Consider the following 17,716-nt stretch of genomic DNA (forward strand, 5'->3'; position numbering starts at 1 on the left):
AGGCAGCCACTGGAACGAGCAGCCCCGGTCCCGGTACTCTGCAGATATGGACACCTCTGATGAGGATGTGAAGGGAGCCCAGTTCCCTGCCTACCTGCCTCATCATACAAAACACCGGAACAGAGCCTCCTCCCAGGAGAACGTCAGCCGCTCTGGGAATCAGGTACCAAACAGCTGTTGAACCTCTTGTGAGACCAAGTCTGTGGCCAAGCCTCTCTTGCCATAAACGGCACTTGTTATCCATGCGCTGCAGGATGGTTCAGAGGAGAAGACAAGCAGTGATGGCAAACTGAGGTGTGATCATGGTAGTCTCCAGCCAGGATGGATGTGGAGCATGAGCAAAAAAGCTAGTGTGCCCTAGGTATCCACACAACTGCTGGCTCTTCTGTGCAGGGGTAGTTTGGTGCCCATGCTTCCCATGTGTGGACCCAAGAGGGAGCAGAGTGGGTCCCAGATCTCTGTAGGCTTGAGATCCCTCATCCTCTTCAGCTCAGGAACTGAGAAGTTGGGGTTATAGCCACTTCGCATTGTCAGAGCAATACATCAGGCCTGTGGGATGACCTAGGAGCTGGCTCAGCTAGGTGTCACATCACGGTTGTGTGGCACCAGCAAGATGAATGCCCAGGCCGTGTCCTGTCCTCCGTGTTTTGAGGGACCTGTCAAGGTGGTCATGAAAAGGGAGCAGGACTGAGACCTGGGAAGGTGCATTTAAGGCTCCTTCATTCATTAAGATGAGGGAGGATAGACATATCTCTGCCCTTTTAGGATGATGCAGAAGTACACTGGAGCTCTGTGCTTCCTCTCCCAGGTCCTCCTTCCAGCCCTTCCACTTTTGCAGTCATGGCAAAAAGAAAATCAGGCTTTGCTCTGCCTATGCTGCTGTCACAGTAACAAGCCTGCCTTCGTTGCTGTTAATTTTCCAGCTTGTCCTTATTAATCTGCGAGTTACTTATGGTTTTCTGTCCCCAAAAAGGCTTTCTTCAATTGAATGTGCTCGTGCTTTATGATCAGACGGAGGTTTGGAGAGAGATGTTTAATAATCATCAAGATCCTTTTCTTCCTTTGCAGCGTGTAGCATTCCTGCCCCTGTAGGACTGGGTCAGGATGACCTGTCATGTATCTCTCCTGAATGATGATAATAGGGGGAAACAGTCTAGAGAAGGGTATCAAAAAGGCTGAGGGTTTGTGTTTTAATTGTCAAGCAAGGACCTGCAGTTCCCTATGCCACCTTTGCAAATGGTGGGCGGTGAGAATGGTAAAGTATCTCTCAGACCTCTTGAGCAGCAAAATGCAGGGTAGTGTTTGGCTACAGATACACGGGGAGAGCCAGCTGCCAGTCTCTGCTCACAGCTGGTAATTTTTGCATGTCCTGGACCCCTCTTTGGGTAATCGGTGGGGGAATCTGTAACCACAACCATCCCTCGGCACCACACTTCATGTGCCTGTGTAGGGAAACCTTTCCTTTGCCTTTTACTTCTCCTGGCACAGGTTTTATTTAGTAAATGCCATTCCTTTTTCAGTCAACAGTAAATGGAAGAACCCTGGACTAGGCGTCCTTAATGAGGCCATGGTACGTTAGGCATGAAATGTGCACCGTGCTTTGCAGTGGGGAAACGGGACCAAATTCCTACCAATGCTTCAGATTACTTCCTCCATCAGCTGGGCAAGCTCTCGCTTCAGGGTGGTCTAGTGTGCTTTGTGGTTTGCTGTGTCACACCAGTACGAAGGCTGCTGTGGAGCCTTGTCACTCTAGCTGTTATGAGACACCTTCTCGCTCCCAATTTAAGCCCATTTGCTCTTATGCCAACATTGTTCATTAGCTTAAATAGCTCTTCATCCTTCCTGCCCTTTGTGCTGCTGATGGGTTTACAGCTAGCAACCACCCTCCTGCAGAGCCTTCTCCTCGACCAGCAGGAAGAGACCTGGCTCTGTGCTGGACCATTAACTTCAGAATGATGCACATGTGCATCACTGTTGCCATTGGCCAAGGAGAGGCCAGGTACAAGCCCAAAGAAGAGAGAAGGTGAGAACATCCAGCTTTCAGTGGTAGCCAGCTCTGTGTGGCAGAGCTGGAAGAGGTTCAGAAGAGGCTGGTGTCCATCCTCTCATTCTTAAGTTGGAGAAGATGGAGGGGCTGAGGCTGGCAGGAGGGCAGAGACAGGCCATGAGGAATTTGGGACAGCAAGCAGCGGACTGCATTGTCCTGAGCAGCAAAGCAGGGGCTCTTGAACTGCTAATAGGCACTTCCAGGGTGTGTCATGCAGCTATCATCAGGACTTCTGAGGTATCCCAGCCCCTCATGGGACATCCCAGGGGACAGGGAAGAAGGCTGAGTACAAGTGGTCATCCTGGCACTACACTTCTCAGAGGCTGTGCCCTTTGGCGTTTCAAGATGTTGGCCTGTGGGTGTAGGGTCCAGAAGCATGTTTGTTAATCCCCATTAACCCTGTATTGAATCCCATAGCCTGCCTTCAAAAGCAATGTTTTCCTGGTAGGCACCTTATTGGCATCCGAAGGTTTCAAGAGGTGGAGGGCTCAGCTCTTTGCCCTGCATCACTTTGACCCCACAGATGAAAACCCTCTTTCCTAAAACTGCCTTAGGTGCAAGTTATTCAAAAAACGTTTGATCTGAAAATCTCTTTTGCTTTAATTCTGGAGAGGATGCACTGTTCAGTCCCAAACACAAGAAACTTAACTTTTCCGCTAAAAGCGGAGGCTGTTCCCTAGTCCTGTGACTCCAGGAGCTGAAAATGCAAGAACAAAATTTAAAAAAACCCCAACTATTAAAAAAAGCTCTTAAACCTGAAAAGACATGAAAGAAGCCCTGAATTGGTAACTGTGCAGGTCTTTGCCTTCAGGTCTTTAGAAGCCAAGTAGGAACAGGACCAAGCCACAAGGAATAGTGCCAATTTACCCAGTTTCTCCCCAAAAGTCATTCTGCTGTACCTCAAGGGAGCTCAGTTGTTCTGGATTCCCAAAACTTTGATGCTGTCTGGCTCTTCTTCTTTACATAAAGCTTCTGTTAGAGGTCTTGGGTATTTGAGAGACTGGAGGTGGCACCTCTGCTAGAGTAACCTGTCTTCCCTCCCCAGCAGCAAGTGATAGTTTGCCCTGATACCCTCCTTATGGGTTGTGTTTCAAGTTTCTTCACTTTAAATGTTTCAATATAGGGCACCGTTTGCCAGCTCTTTGTCATGCAGAGAGCAGTGCAGGGCAGTCCAGCCCCTGATGGGGATGCACCCTAATGGGGTGACCACCATGCATTAAAACCAGCCTTGCTTGGGAAGGACAAAGAAAGCAAGCTCTTCAGCTCCTATCCTTGTAGCCCATCAACAGCAGACTGTGCATTATGCTCTGACCTCTCCCAGCCTCTGCATTATGGAGACAGGGTAGTACTGGTGCTTGGTTCATCACCATCTCTTCCTCTGAAGCTGATGGCCCATCACAGACTTCTCATTGTCACCAGGGGCCATGCAAGAGTCAGGCCTTAGACAGGACTGAGAAACCACTTAGAGATGGATTGGATTGCTTCCTGCCTGTGGGTTTAAAGCTGCTTAAAGATGCATTCAGTTCGGGATGGTGATTACAGCACTACTCTCCAGAGTGTCAGGTTTTTGTATTCATCTTCCCTTAAGCAGACGCAATCTCTCCAAGCTGTTGAGAGTATCTAATTAATCGAATGCTAGCAAGCACAAAAACTAAGTGAGAGGATGGAAATGTCATAAAAAGAAAGCCAAGCCCTCACATCTCTTTGTTACTGCATTTACTTACTCCATTTGCTGCTCGTTCCCCTTTGAATGGGATGCAGCCACTCAGAACAGCAGTGATGTGGGAGGTAGTGTTATTAAATGGGCAATATTTCTCATCATTTGTGTTTTATTTGTTTGGATCAAAGGAGAAAGACTGTTTTTTAAAAAAAAAAAAAAAAAGAAAGCAAAACTTCAGTTTCTAAAAGGGACAAATAAAAGCTTCCTTTAATGTTTTCAGTGATTTACCCACAAAAGTTTGTCTTGGCTCTTGAGCATAGAAAGTAACTTCTCTTTGATTTTCAGGATTTTGTCTGTCTTTCTCTTCTCTACTCTTCTCTCCATGCCCCTCTTTTTAGTTGAAAGAGTGAGGGAGGAAGGAGGGGCAAGCATCTTGGTAAATCAATGCATGGAGAAGTCAGAAAATTTCAAAGTGTTTTGGGGAAAACTTTCAAGTTTAGTTGTATATCTATTTAGTTTTTCATGGGAAATTCTTACTTTCTCCCCTCTTCCTTTCCAGTGCTGTACTGGCAGTGGGGCGATGGGGTAGTAGCTGCTTGAAAAACACGTCAGTAGGAACTGAAAATTGATGTTGACTTGAATTTGGGGTGGCATGCAAGATAGTTGGCTTCGTTACAGCCTGATGCTTTTGTCTGGACAAGGGACACAGCGGGGCCGGTGATGTGGTTTTATGTTCACTGCACCAAAGCTACCGATGCTTTGGGAGGAATTGCAATGTGCTGGGTACTTACTCAGCATCATTTTGAGTTTTCCAGATTCAAAGAGAGGCTGTGCACCTCCTGCGGCTCACTGACATATCCAGGGTCATTTTTTAAAGACATTATTTTTTAATGTCTTTTAACTCAGCTCATGGTGGTGGTGTCTTGCTGCTTGCTTTCTTCTGCTGGTTGCACTGTTTTCTCACTGTTCTGGCAGGGGTGGCCGGTCTGTGCTCTACTCCTTTTCTCTCTTTCTCCTTTCCTGTAGATTCATGAGCTCAACAAACGCATGTCCGCAATCGAACGCATGCTGAACCGTTTGGAGGAAAAAATCCTGGTGCGCTCTGATGAGGTAACCGGGAAAAGCTGGGGCATTCTCAACAGGGAGAGAGCGTGGGCTGCAGTGGTTCCTTCCCCTTGGAGGGGCTTCTCTGAAACTGCCAGCATTGCAGAGGGAAAGACGGAGAGACAAAATTAGTCAGGTTGTTTGATTTTAATCCTGTGGTTTGGCCTTGGAGGCTCTTCTCTAGTTGCAGGTGATGGAGTGCCTTAGAAAACATTGCATGGCAGGACAGAAACAGAAGCGACTTTAACCCATGGCATTTAGGCCCCTGTGCAAGGTAGTGCCTCCCCTGCCCCTTCTGCACAAGGGAAATTGGGTTTCAGGTTGATACTCTATGAAATGGTAATTTCAGGAGTATTGTTAAGTGGGTGTCGGTACATCCACAGAGCTGTGACAGCTCATTTGAAATCATGGGAGACTCAATTAGTGCATATGAGGAAGTCACCTGGTTATTGTGAATAGGACAGCTGAGTCAAAAAGGATTTCTGTATGACTTCTGAGCTGCCCTTGTCCTACCATGCCATCAAGCTTGGAAGAAAACAGCTAAATTAAGTTAAAGCTGGGCAGTGATGTAAAATCTGTGAATACTTAGGTTGCTTAACATTGATTTTGGGTTTCTAATTTTAGACTATGTACTCTTATTTTCCTTCATGTGAATCCGTCGCCATGAGCTGCTCTGGCAGCTGATGGCTTGGTAGAATGGACAGTGATAATTACAGAGAAGTCCTCTAGGCATAGGTGAAATAATGCAATTTCTTCTTTTTTCTAAAATTCGTAATGGGGATGGCCATGTTTTTAATCAGTCAGTGTTTCTGTCAGTAAATCTGAGCAAGGGAGCTTTATTCCCATGTCTAGGGCAGATCGGAGTAGAGGCAATGGGTCTAAACTGCTGTGGGACAGGTTGAGGTTAACTATTAAGCAAAGCTTTCTAGCAGAAAGGATAGCAGAGCCAGGGAATAGGTTGCCTGGGAGAAAGATTGCCTGCTGTGGATGCCGTTGTTCAAGGTCATTAAGAACGGCTTAGACAAAAACCCACCAGGTATGACACAGATAATTGTATTCCCATCTTAACGCAAGGGACAGTGAGTTCAGTAACTCCTGGAAATCCCTTCCAGTGCCTGGGAGTTTAATAGGATTCTTCTCCAGGTACCATGAATCGCACCTAATAACAGGGCTGGGTGGGAATATGCTATCTATCCTACAGGAAAATTTGCTGCATGTTTTCTCATTGCAAAAAAGATTACCTAGAAACTCTGAAAGCTGCCTCGGGGAGCAGTAGTTCACATGGCTGCTTCTCTCACCCTGGTGGATCATGTCTTTGGGTCACTGTGATCTCTGCCCTCAGAGCCACCAGCCGTGCCATGGTTCCTAATGAAAATGCAGTGATTTTTTTACCCCAAATCCCCCATGCACACCTTTTTAAGGGGGGGGGGGGGAGGCAATTTTCCACAGGGAAAAACAAGCAAGTTCTGAGTGGGGCGGGGGGGGGGGGGGTAGGCACGGAATGGGAATGGAGGTTCTTTAGATCAAGGGTTTGTATTCCTCAGCACGGAGCTGGAGTGCATCTCGCTAGGCTCTGCTGCTCTCCTGGGCAGTCTGACCGTCCCTTGTGAAAATGGGTGTGGAGAGGGGCCTCAAAGTCCCCTTTGCAAAAATCCATCTGTGGTTGCACTCCTTGAGCTCCTCCACTGGCCCATCTTGGTGAGTATGTCTGGACCTGGGCATGCTTCGTTGTCCACCACAGGAGACTCTTACACAACTCTCTTCTTCTGCCCCTTCAGTCTCCAGCCCCAGAGACCCAACTTGATCCCGATGCTGAGGAGGAGGAGTTGAAAAGGAAGCTGGAGGAGTTAGCCAGCAACATCAGTGACAAAGAAGTCTCTTCTGAAGAAGAGGAGCATGAAGAAAAGAAGAGAGCAAAGAAACCAGACATGAGTTCCTCCAGTGATGACATGGCCAGAGATGCTCAAAAGGTAATCTGTGTTCTCCCACCCACACCGTTCTAGGTTCCATCTGCGGTTCCTTCTGCTCTTGGTGGTTTATGGCTTACACCATGATAATGTGACTCTTCTTCTGTCCCACACCTCCACCTTGATGCCTCCCAGGGCTGTGGTGTGTCTGACTTAGCTGCCTGCTTTAACAGAGTGTCAAGGGATAGGGAAGTCCCAGGGTGTTAGATCTGGACATTTCTCCCTGTAGGCTTTCCCAGCCTCATCCAAGAGTCAAAAGCAAAGTCTCTTAGAGGTCTTGCAGGCTACTGCCTGTCATGGAGAGGTACACTACCTCCACACCTATTTAGAAGAGTTGTCTCAGGATCTGGATGTCATTATGGAGAAGAGGGTCCTGGGGTGGGAAAAGAGTTTGGTGATGATTTAGTACTAGCAGCCTTTGTCAGGCACCTGCTACAGCCTGAAGTGTCTCTTCCAGACCTGTCAGTGCTCCTGAGTGCCAAAATCCCTGGCCCCTCTTCCACTCTGCTAGGTCAGCATCTCCTGTACTTACAGCACTGTGCTGGCTCCTGACCCCTACCCAGTGGTGGGTGACCGGTGGGAGCATGAGTCAGGGAGAGGAGGGATCACAGCATCTATGCAGCCCTGTTCCCATCACCCCAGAGGGTCCCTCACCCCCACGGCTCTGATTTATCCCTCTGCCTGCTGGGTACATTTCAGGGATCTTCTTTTCCCACATGTATCCCCACGGCAGGGCTGGAGAGGCATTCATTTATGCGCAGCCTTGCAGGGGAGAATTGCTTCCCTGGCTGGAGAGCAAGAGCAGACAGAAGCACTGGACCGCTTCCCCCTCACTCACCTGGCAGGCAGTAGCACTGGGTGACAGCATTGGGGATGACCAACCGATGACAGCCCAGGTGACTCAGAAAGGGAGATCTTGTGTGTCTACAGTTGTGCAGAGCCTCCCGAGATGGTCCATTAGCACAAAATGGAGAGGTCAGCATTCCTTGTTGGGTCTCTAATGGTTTATTTGTACATCCCCTCCCTTCTGCCTTGGCAGTGCATGGGCTACATGTGCCTTTGCTCTGACACATCAGACACTGGTGAGTGTGGCAAAGGAAGCGAGTGGGGGCCGTGCTGCCCCTCTCCTCTCCTGCGAAGCTCCTTTCATCTGAGGTTGCAGAGACTTTTGTGGTGCCACGAGGCCTCTCTCTAATATGCTTTTGTTCCTCAGCCTCGCAAGGCAAAACCTGGCTGCTGCTGGGCTTGGAGAGTGTGGCTGCGTGCACTGCACGTGGTGCACATAATGAGCCTGTCTCAGTTATGAGTCTCCACATGGCTCTACATAAAATTTCAGGATTAGAGCAAGCAACTGTTCCCAGGATGGCTTCCTTCACAGTTTTGGGTACTGGTTGCTGCGTTCTTACCGACACCGGATCAGCTCTGCGCTGCATCCATACCAAAAGCCTCCTTTACTGCCTCCTTTTTCCTAAAAGCTACTTTTAGATGATTGCTGCAGCTAGACTTCACTACCACTCATCAGTCGAATAATGTGCAACTTCTTAGTAACAATTTCCAGTTAATTGCAGCACAGAGGATGAGTTAACTTGGTTTGGTGAGTTACCACTTAACTCCTGTGTGAGCTGCTGATTTGCAGCAGACAGAAGCTCAACCCCTGATCTGTACTCAGGAATAGGGAGATGTTAGTGAGGTATCAAAGTAAGCTTCTTCATTCTTATAAAACGAAGCCCAGATTCTCCAGTGTGCTACTTTCTTTGACCAAAACCCAGCTATGAAGCAGGGAGGATACGGACACGGTTGTTGTCTCTCAGTGGAGTCATGCAGGCAGGTAACACAGGAGCTATATGACAGCTCCTAAGCCAAGAGAGACCCAGTGGGGTTGCAACAGCTCAAGCAGAACCAAATCTGAGAAGTGAAACAAAATTCAGCTTTTTTGCTTTGTAGTAATACTCAAATACCTCCATGCAGTTTTGAGTTAGAAATGCTTGCAGCGATGTAGATGGACAAGACTTGGTTAAAGGCTATGTCAGTGTGGATTTTTTAACGGCAACTTTCCTTATACCAGATCCAGGCTTGGATTTTGCATGATTCTGAGTTTGTTTTTATGCAAGTCTCCTCTCCAGTCACGAGGAAGTCTTCTAACTGAGGAACACAGTGATGAAAGCAGATGCTTCTAATGGAAAATGTGAAAAAACTCTGCCGTACCATGAAGGCACCATAAAATGATAAAAATATCAGCTGGACTGAGTTAGCTGGTTCTCTGCAGGACGGCTCACCTGGAAATACGTGCAGTTGTAAACACAACTGTTTGTCGCCAGTGCATATATCACCCCCATCTCCTTGGTTTCTAGGGAATTATCAGTTGAGAGAGAGATTATGAGTTTCTTCGATCTATTTTTACATGTGCTGAGTGCCTTATTAACTGAAACACAGCACTTACAAGCATTATTGCCATCAGTGCTCCTTGGGGTGGGAAGAGAGGACATTAGTTCCAAGATCTGGCAGTGTGGCAATACAATAATTTTATAGGTGTTTGGGGTTTTTTTTGCCACAAACTTAAGGAGTTATTTGCATCCATGCTTAGGCCTGCTGAAGTGTAAAGCAATATGCTGCAATTAGAACTTCACTGCTGAGTAACTGAGTGGCCCTCAGGTGGCCAGGTGCTGCTGCTGTCAGACAGCTCCGGTGGCACAGCTTCCAGCAACCTCTTTTACGAGGCTTTTGAGATTACTTCTTTTGTAACAGCCATCCTCCAGAAAGCACGGGCTGAGATCAAAGCTCTGCTTTAGCCACGCATCCGTCTCCAGTGGAAAGCCCTTCAGGAATAGTGTAAGCCCTTTAATTATTGCTTCTCCATCTTTCTACAGCTCCTGAGGGTCTGATGCCCTTTTCACCCCTGACTTGGGCTGGTTTGTACACCATGTTAAAATAACGTCCTTATTTTTTTCCCCCCTCCCACCCTGCGCTTTGGCTGTGCCGGGCATTCGCAGAGGTCATCGGCTCAGGCTTTGAGTGAAATCACGGCCAAAGTACTGAGAGCCATAAACGCCACGGAGAAAGCAGTGTGTGAGTCGTTGCATGGAGAGAGCCAGTGCAACGGCAGCTGTGCCCTGTCTGCGGGGCAGCTTCTCAGCCTGGGAGATGGGAAAGAGGTGGCCGAAGTGTACCGTGAGCTTGAAGAAAATGTAAGGTTCACGAGAGCTTTCTGCAAGTAGGGAGGGTATCAGGGGAGGGAGGGAATACAGAGGAAACTCCCCAAAATTTCTTGTTAATGGGTAGGTCAGCATTAAAAGGATGGGCACCACAGAGGGATTAAAGAGTCTGGTCTTGTCCCATGGTGGCCAGGGCTGTCTTATGATGGAGGTGGCACAACAGCAAGTGCAGATGCTCTGTCTTGTGGCTTCCCTTGCCTCAGTTCCTGGTTCCCCCTGGGTGAGTGCAAGGGAGAGAGGATGAGTGCGGTCCCCAGCTTGCTGTAGTGTTGCTTTGCTGGACTTTGGCAGTCCTGTGCTCCAGCTGTAGCAAAAGCTTTTGTCCTGCTTCTCTTTGGTTCCTCCCCAGCACTGCGTTTCAGCGAGGCTTTTACAAATGAGGATAGCATGACCTATCTGTTTGCTAAGGCTGACTTGTGCCTGGGGCTGATGGCCTCGTACGGGTGATAAGTTTACATCTGGAGCATAATCCCCTGCTAGGTTCGTGTGACACTGTGAAGCACTGGCAATTTTTTTAGCCACTGTAAACCCATATGAATCGATTCCCTGTGGGAAATGGATTGCATCTGCAGTGCCATTTACCAAGCTCCAAAGAAACAGTTCAAAGATGGGGTGAAGAGTCACATCTCCAACTGGGTGGTCAGATTTCACTGTCAGAAACGTCCTGCAATGGGGAGCAGGGTTTTATAACACACTCTGCGGCTTGTCTTTCATTGGGGAAAGCTTATACATAAAAGCAGGGACCTGCTGGGAGCAGACCGTGCTCAGAAACTGTACCACCTGGCTGGTTTCTGGCCAGATGCAACATCCCAGGGCAAGAGGGGCAGCTGTATGAAGGTTTTGAGGTTCCCCCTCTCCTGGGAGAGGGGATAGGGCTGGGAAGGATGTGAACTTTGGGTTTAGCACTGCTGCCGTCAGCGGCGGGGCAGGGGCGAGGCGGTGGGTAGATGATGGCCCTGGAAGGTGCGTTGCTCATCCTGCCATTCCCTCGGGGGCCTCGGCTGAGTCAGGGCTGGCTCACTACTCTGCTCTCCCAGGGTTGCCACTGCCTTGAAGGGCTCTGGGAGAGTTTGATGGCCCAACAACAAACAGTGTCCCTGTGACTCACAGGTTGAGCAGCTTCACCTGCAGCACCCGCAAACAATTGCAATCTGTTATGGCCTCAGGTTTTGCACTGGGATGGGTGGGACCTGTGGGACATGGGGTGTGTTGCTGTGATTTGGGTGGATGCTCAGTACTTCAGTGTATGCAGGGGGCTCGTGCCAGGCAGCTGTGCGCAGTACCCAGCCCAGGAAAATTGTAGGCACAGGTATTCCATTAGCAGTACCAAGATTTTGGGATCAGTCAGCAAAACAGTGGCCACAACCCATCTGATGTGATTGCATACCGACATATTAATGTTTCCTAAATTGCCTTGCTTGAACTTGCATTCTTGTAGTAGCCCAGGAGGAAGCAAGTGACAGTAAAACCAGTGCATTTATTGGGATAGGTCCTTTTACCCTTCTTATCTAGACAGCAAAGGTAGCACATTGCTTCTCATAGCCACCATGATCCCCAGCCAGCACTCCCATGTCCACCCCACTGTTATACTGGGCTCCATTCGTACTCGTGTTTGCTGGGGCTCTTGGCTGGGATCATTCCTGCATGTCCAGAGCAGTTCCTGGGCGAAGCTGCCTTTTGCAGGGGTTGGGTTGGTTAACTGCCCAGGGACAAACTTCCAAATCCTGACCCTACTTCCAGGCAACCCACCAGCACAGACACTGATAAAAAAACCCGATCAGATTTGGAAAGTCAGTCTATCTCCTTCCCAGCTTGCTACCACCAAGGGCCATGGCAACCTGCACTTGTTTACAGGTACCTGCCCCCGCTCTGAGCGCACAGCATAAAGATGCTGATGCTTCTCGAGTAGGTCACCGAGTTTTGGTCCTTCCTGTGTTCCCATTGAGTTTTTTACCACTTCAGATGGTTCATAATTGCTCTCAAAAAGCCCAGAGAAGGGAGGAAATGAGATTAAAAGCCCTGCCAGAGATGACTGGTACTGTCTGTGCTGCAAGGCAAGAAGGCAGTTGTAAAATAGTGGCAGGAACTGTCGTGTCTGGGGCTGTGGTCACACCAGGAGAGGAGGACTCCAGGGAGGTTAATTCTGCAATGTGGAGAGGAGAGGAGGAGAGGAGGACTCCAGGGAGGTTAATTTTGCAATGTGGGGTTTTTTTCTTGCATTTCAGGTGTACCTGACTGCTGGGAAGACCTACCAGCTTGAGAAGACCCTGAAGGAGCTTGAGGAAGGGGCCCAGCACTGCGGCACTACGGACTCGGAGCTGTCGGAGCTGGAGGACAAAGTGGCCTCGGCAGCTGCTCAGGTGCAGCAGGCTGAGAGCGAGGTGAGGGCTTGGCTCTCAGAGCTGCTTTGCCCAGCCAGTGACAGCAAACGAAGCCAGTTGTGGATCCTCTGGCCACTATCTCTATGTTTTTTTCCTCCCTCTAAAGATATCAGACATCGAATCTCGAATTGCAGCTCTGTCTGCTGCAGGGCTTACAGTGAAGTCCGTAGAAAAGGCAAGGAAGAAGTCGAGTGAACAGGTGAGCATGGAGGATGGTGGGTACGAGAGGTCCCAGCCCCGAGATGTACGTGCTCCCTGAGCTGGGAAGGGCTGCCTGGCTTGCTGAGCTGTGCCCAGCTCCCTCCCTGCTGCCTGGCACTCTGCCCCAAGACTCCAAAAGTGGATGTCTCACTGAGGATGTGGGACAATGCTGATTCCTTACACGCATCAAGGGAGGATTTTGTATCTGGGGATGGTGCTCTTCCCAGGACTGCAGGGAGGGCATGTAGGGCTGCTGCATGCACCACACAGCCTGGACTCAACTCCTGCATTTTCCTACTGATTTTTATAATTCCAATCCATCAGGCAGCATGCTGCCACAGGAGCAACTCTGCCTCTTTTGCTCACCTTAGGATCAGCCCAGGCCAAGCAAAAGAGGTGAAAATGCAAAGAAAGGCAGACCGAGTTGTCTGCCTCCTCTGCACCCCCAGAGAAACCTCTGCCCTTCCTCTCCCCACAGGCTGCCTGCCTCTGCTCCCCTGGTCCCACCAGCAACAGTCCAGGGGAGTCTTCAGATGATGTTAAAGTGAGTATGTGTTTAATCTGTGCCAGCTAGTGCATGTGGCACAGCATTAAGCCTGGGGAAAACCAGGGTCTCCAGGGAGCTGCTTTCAAAGTGGTGGCCTTGGAGGGGACCTCTGTCTTCCCATCCCCTTCCCCATGGCAGGCTGCTCCCCTTCTCTTGCAGGCAATGCCCGGACTGCAGGGGTTCAGGAGAAAGTTCAACAGCCCCCTCGAAATCACCGGTAAGGACCACAGCTCTACCTGTGGGAAGTAGGGACCCTGCGGGTGGATGGGCTGGGCTTTGAGGGACGCTTGATCCTTTCCCTCTGCATCCAGTTGTGTGTCTGCATTGGGGGTCCCCTTCTCTGTGCTCATGGCCTCCTGTTAGGAAAGCCACAGGGGAAACCTGTGGTGGATAACTTAGAAAGGAGGAGGCAACTGGCAGGATTGGGGACAGTGGTGGGAGGTCAGGCTGAGTTGGCTTAGTCCTCCAAGAACCAGGACTTTCTCTGCAACCTGGGCTCCTGCCACCCCAGAGTCCAGGGAGACATCTGCATTACTTCATTTGTGGCATCCCATTGGCCGTTAGACCTCAAAGCCTCACCAAAGCCCATCGTCTCTTCTGATAGTAATTTCTTTCTCGCTTGGTCATCTTGGGGAAGGTATCCTTGACCCTGTTGTCCACCTGCCTCAGCCACTGGTCTCTGGTGGGGGGCAAGAGGCCCTCCACAGCCCAGCTATGACAAACAGCAGCTTGGAAGTGCTTCAAAGTAGACAGTGACCTGAAACTTGGCACAGCAGCTTGTGTGGTAGGGGGCAATCACTGGAACTGTTTCATCCTGACCAATATCAGCAAGACCCATTAGGAAATGACTTTTCTATTTCTCTCTTATCTCACCTCATAAGCTTAAAGGCAGAAAGAATGGCTCTCCTTCCAGATAATGGAAGATGAAGGGAGGGAAGGGGGGAAAGGTCATTTAATGCAGAGAAGGAGTTGCAGTTCCCCTGTGCACGCAGACAATTAACAGTGCCATTTCCCAAGCTGAGGCTGGTAGGTGGAAAGGTCCCTCCTCTTCATGCTGAGGAGTCATCTGCTCTCCTTCCTTCAAAGGGCAGGAAGATAAAGGAAGCCCGGGGGACATGTCAGCCCCACGAGGAGATAGAGGCATGTGCAGTAGGGACGGACGTCACCAGGCAAGGCTAATCCCCTCTGCCTGGGCTGGGTGATGGGGTGACTTGGTCTCCTGACTGCCCTCCCTGCAAGTCAATGACTTGCAAAGTTGGGCCTGCAAAGGTGCAGCTGGTGGAAGTTAGTGGCAGAGAAGAGGAGATGACTTAGTAGGTCAAGTGAGTGTTGTAGGCTTGGGTGGTGAGAGCTCCTCTTGGGCTGGGCTTTTGCCATACCATGGAGCTTTCCAAAGCAGAGGTCTTGGCAGTTGATTGCTGGCAGGCTGACCCAGCTTGCATGGCACTCTGGAAACCCAAGTAGCAGCAGCTTTTGTCACCCTGTTGTCAGAGGGCTTCCCACTGCCCTCCTGGAGAGACAAGTGCAGTGATGCATCCAAAACCACAGCCAGTGGGGGACAGTAAAACTCAAGTGACTTGCTGGGTAATTTAAACCTCTAGTGAGGTGGATGAGGACCAGCTGCCCATCTCTCTTCTTCCACTACAGGTCTTGACGACTCCTTTGACCGCAAGTCTGTTTACCGTGGCTCCCTGACGCAGAGAAACCCCAACGGGAAGAACAGGAAAGTGGAGAGGCTTTTTGCGGTACGAGCCCAGCCACCCAGGAAGGTTGCTGGCCAGGGGTCCTCATGGGACCTGCTTCCCTGGGCTTGAGCAGAGGGACCTGTCCCTCCCCATGCTCTTCTCAACCCAGTGGTCACCCCAGGTCTCAGCATTGGTCTCACCGTGCTTGCTGGTGAGGGCAGACACATCTGGGCATCACCACCTGAGGGTGGTGGGGGGCCCAAACAAGATTTACATCTTTAAAATCATGCTGCCTGCGTGGTCCATGGGATGGGGCAGGTCCTCACTCCATCCGGTGGCAGCTGGAAGGGACAAGGAGCACGCTGGCCTCGTCAGCTGTGGTGGCTTGGGTTGGCATGGGCATGGCGGTGAACTGAGGTTTCTCCCTCTGGTGCCTTGCAGAAGCCTGTGATGACCCACCTGTCCTGAGGAGAGGAGGACCCTCCTGCCACCGCATTTCACTGATGATGCAAGACCACAGCGCAAAGCCTCACCGCCTTCCCCCCAATGCTTGCTCTTCCTTCTCTCATGCCTGTCTCCCTGAAACCCTGGACAGGAGGGAAGCCAGAGGCCGTGGGCAGGAGGTCTTGCTGGGAGCTGCCAGGGAGAGGAGCGACGCACTGGGGTGCAAACATGTGGCCAGGGGCTCTCATGGGAGGATGCAGGCATGAGATCTTGGCTTTGGGCAGCTCTTTGGTACCTGGTCAACCAAGGGGACCAGAGAGATGCAGAGCAGGAGTGATCTCCTCAGGGGGAGCTGGACATCAGCATGGCTTTCCAGCATGGGGACTGGGGGCAGTGACACAGCCCTCACTTGGCAAAAACTGTCAGTGCCTGTCCCTGCTCTCTCCCAGGCTGGTGCTGAGTGGGAACAGGAGCTGACAGCAGGTACAGGATGCCCTTGGGGTACCCCAGTTAGAGCAGGGACCCAGGCATCCCAGGCTGGGATTTGCATCCTGGCGCTGGTCCCACCTCCCTGCGATGTCCCTTGGAGAATTGTTTCCCTTCCCTGAGGAGCAAAGCAGGGTGAGAGCAGTGCTGGCTCCCTCCCAGTGAGCACTTGGCCAAGATCTTTGCACAAAGCCATGCAAACACCCACTGAGGCTTCTCGCCACCGTGTCTGAAGCAGCTGTGACCATCTGGGGACGTGAGTGAGGCGAGGCTTGTGGGAAGGGGTGGCAAGAAAGGTGGAAGAAAGACTGGAGGGCTTGTTGGGAATCAGTTTGTTTTTCTAGCTCTCAGAGATATCCCCTCTCTATGTGAGGCTATATCAGCAAGTTTAGAAGGGCTCCGGCAAGCAGAGCTTAGGTGCTTCTCTGGAGGCTTTCCCCTCTCCACAAGATGGGTCAGCCCCTGCCAAGAGGTGCTTTGTGGATGAGCATGTCCCCTGTCCCTGACGATGGGATGGGAGAACCTGGTAGGATTATCCAATTCTTTGGAGGGGCTGTGATGGTCTTTGGGGGCTGCGGTGGCCCTGGGCTCCTGCCACATGACAGTGGCATTGGTAATGCCCTCCCCCAGATACCCCAAATTCTTTTCCTCCAACATTTAATTCTCCACGTCCACTAACCCCAGTGGATCAGTGCCTAGCCCTGTACCCATGCCCAGGGTGTCGGGATGGGGAGAGGGTTGCTTTCTCTTGCAGGTCACTCTGGATGAGGTTCATGTTAAAAAATTTTGCTTGGCACCTGCTGGTTCCTGTCCTTTATAGCCCCCACCTCCTTCCCTCCACAGTGGGTGATGCAGGGAGGATTGCTCGCAGCCAGAGCGAGGATGTCAGACCGATGCTGGCAGTTTCCCATTGATGGCCACTTGGGCTGGACCATTTTAGGCCGTTCCTGTGCATCTGAACTAAAACCACTTTACTTACAAGCAGTAGTGTGAATTCTCATGCAAGTAACACACATGTTTGGCTTTGGTAGTAGTAGAGACTGCTAACTGCCTAGAAATTAGTCCTGTGCTCATTCCAGAGCAGTCTTGTAAGTCCATAGTCTGGTCTTCCCAGCTGGAAACAAAACCAGTTTCTTATTTTAAAATGAAATCCTTCTCGCCTGAAGTTCTAAAGAGTTAGTGCAAACCACTGCTGTTGTAGAAACTCTCCCAGACACTGTGGCATTGCCAGGTGCCTTTCTTGCTGCTCAGCTGGCCTTAGTGCTAGGATGGCAGCTCCTTGGCTGGCAGAAGGGAGCTCTGGGCAATGCTATGGGTTTGAACCTACTCTTCTGGTGTCAGGGTTCAGCCTTTGCCCCAGCTGCATCTCTTGCTGTATCTCATTTCAGCCGTAACTCGAGTCCTTCCTTGCAACCGCTCAGATGCTTGACCCTGTGAAGAAGTCCTCACAGTGAGCCTCAGCAGTGCAAACTAAGACATCATTCAGGCTGTAGTCACCCACATTGTTACTTGCCATTTTCCTGCTCCATCTGCCTGTGTAGAGATTATATATATGTACACTAAATCATGCAATAAAGCCAATTTTGTGTCCAGAACCTAGGACCCATTTTGCAGTGTCTGTTCTTTCAGCTCATTCTAGTGAAGGCTCCTTTCTCTTCCCATCCTCTCCTTTAACCAGCTGGTACAACCCTGGCTTTAAAACTAGGCAGGTGAAAGCAGACAGGAGCTGAATCAGTGGCACTGAAGCATAATGGAGGGGAGATGGTGATAAACAGAATGGTGATATGACTTAGAGGCTGGTCACAGAGCCATGGGTGTGATGAGCATGGGTCAGTGGTACCCAGTGGCAAGGCCAGGCCAGCAAAAGGGATGCGAGGTGTGGGGATAAGGAGGGGCTGACCCTGAAACACGCTGCTTTGACTTGCATGGAAACCCAGGATCAAATCTGTCAGCCAAAGCTGCCCAAAACACAAGTCCACAAC

General features: G+C 50.4%; 1 protein-coding gene across 4 annotated transcripts in view; it reads left to right on the plus strand.

Annotated features, from left to right (window-relative positions):
• The window catches only part of MLPH (melanophilin), a 28,844-nt gene extending 11,546 nt beyond the window's left edge, over window positions 1–17,298 (plus strand). Inside the window, exons 8-17 of one of the 4 annotated variants that reach the window (XM_075029270.1) lie at window positions 3–163; window positions 4,734–4,817; window positions 6,590–6,781; window positions 9,769–9,963; window positions 12,216–12,371; window positions 12,478–12,570; window positions 13,051–13,116; window positions 13,279–13,336; window positions 14,767–14,864; window positions 15,246–17,298. In XM_075029270.1, coding sequence (XP_074885371.1) covers window positions 3–163; window positions 4,734–4,817; window positions 6,590–6,781; window positions 9,769–9,963; window positions 12,216–12,371; window positions 12,478–12,570; window positions 13,051–13,116; window positions 13,279–13,336; window positions 14,767–14,864; window positions 15,246–15,272 — 1,130 coding nt within the window. In that variant the 3' untranslated portion in view covers window positions 15,273–17,298. The remainder of the gene's footprint in view (window positions 1–2; window positions 164–4,733; window positions 4,818–6,589; window positions 6,782–9,768; window positions 9,964–12,215; window positions 12,372–12,477; window positions 12,571–13,050; window positions 13,117–13,278; window positions 13,337–14,766; window positions 14,865–15,245) is intronic. The other 3 variants (XM_075029272.1, XM_075029271.1, XM_075029273.1) reach the window with 3 other exon arrangements.
• The last annotated feature ends 418 nt before the right edge of the window (window positions 17,299–17,716 follow it).

The sequence above is a fragment of the Buteo buteo genome, chromosome 5, assembly GCF_964188355.1.
Source record: "Buteo buteo chromosome 5, bButBut1.hap1.1, whole genome shotgun sequence".
Lineage (NCBI taxonomy): Eukaryota > Metazoa > Chordata > Aves > Accipitriformes > Accipitridae > Buteo > Buteo buteo.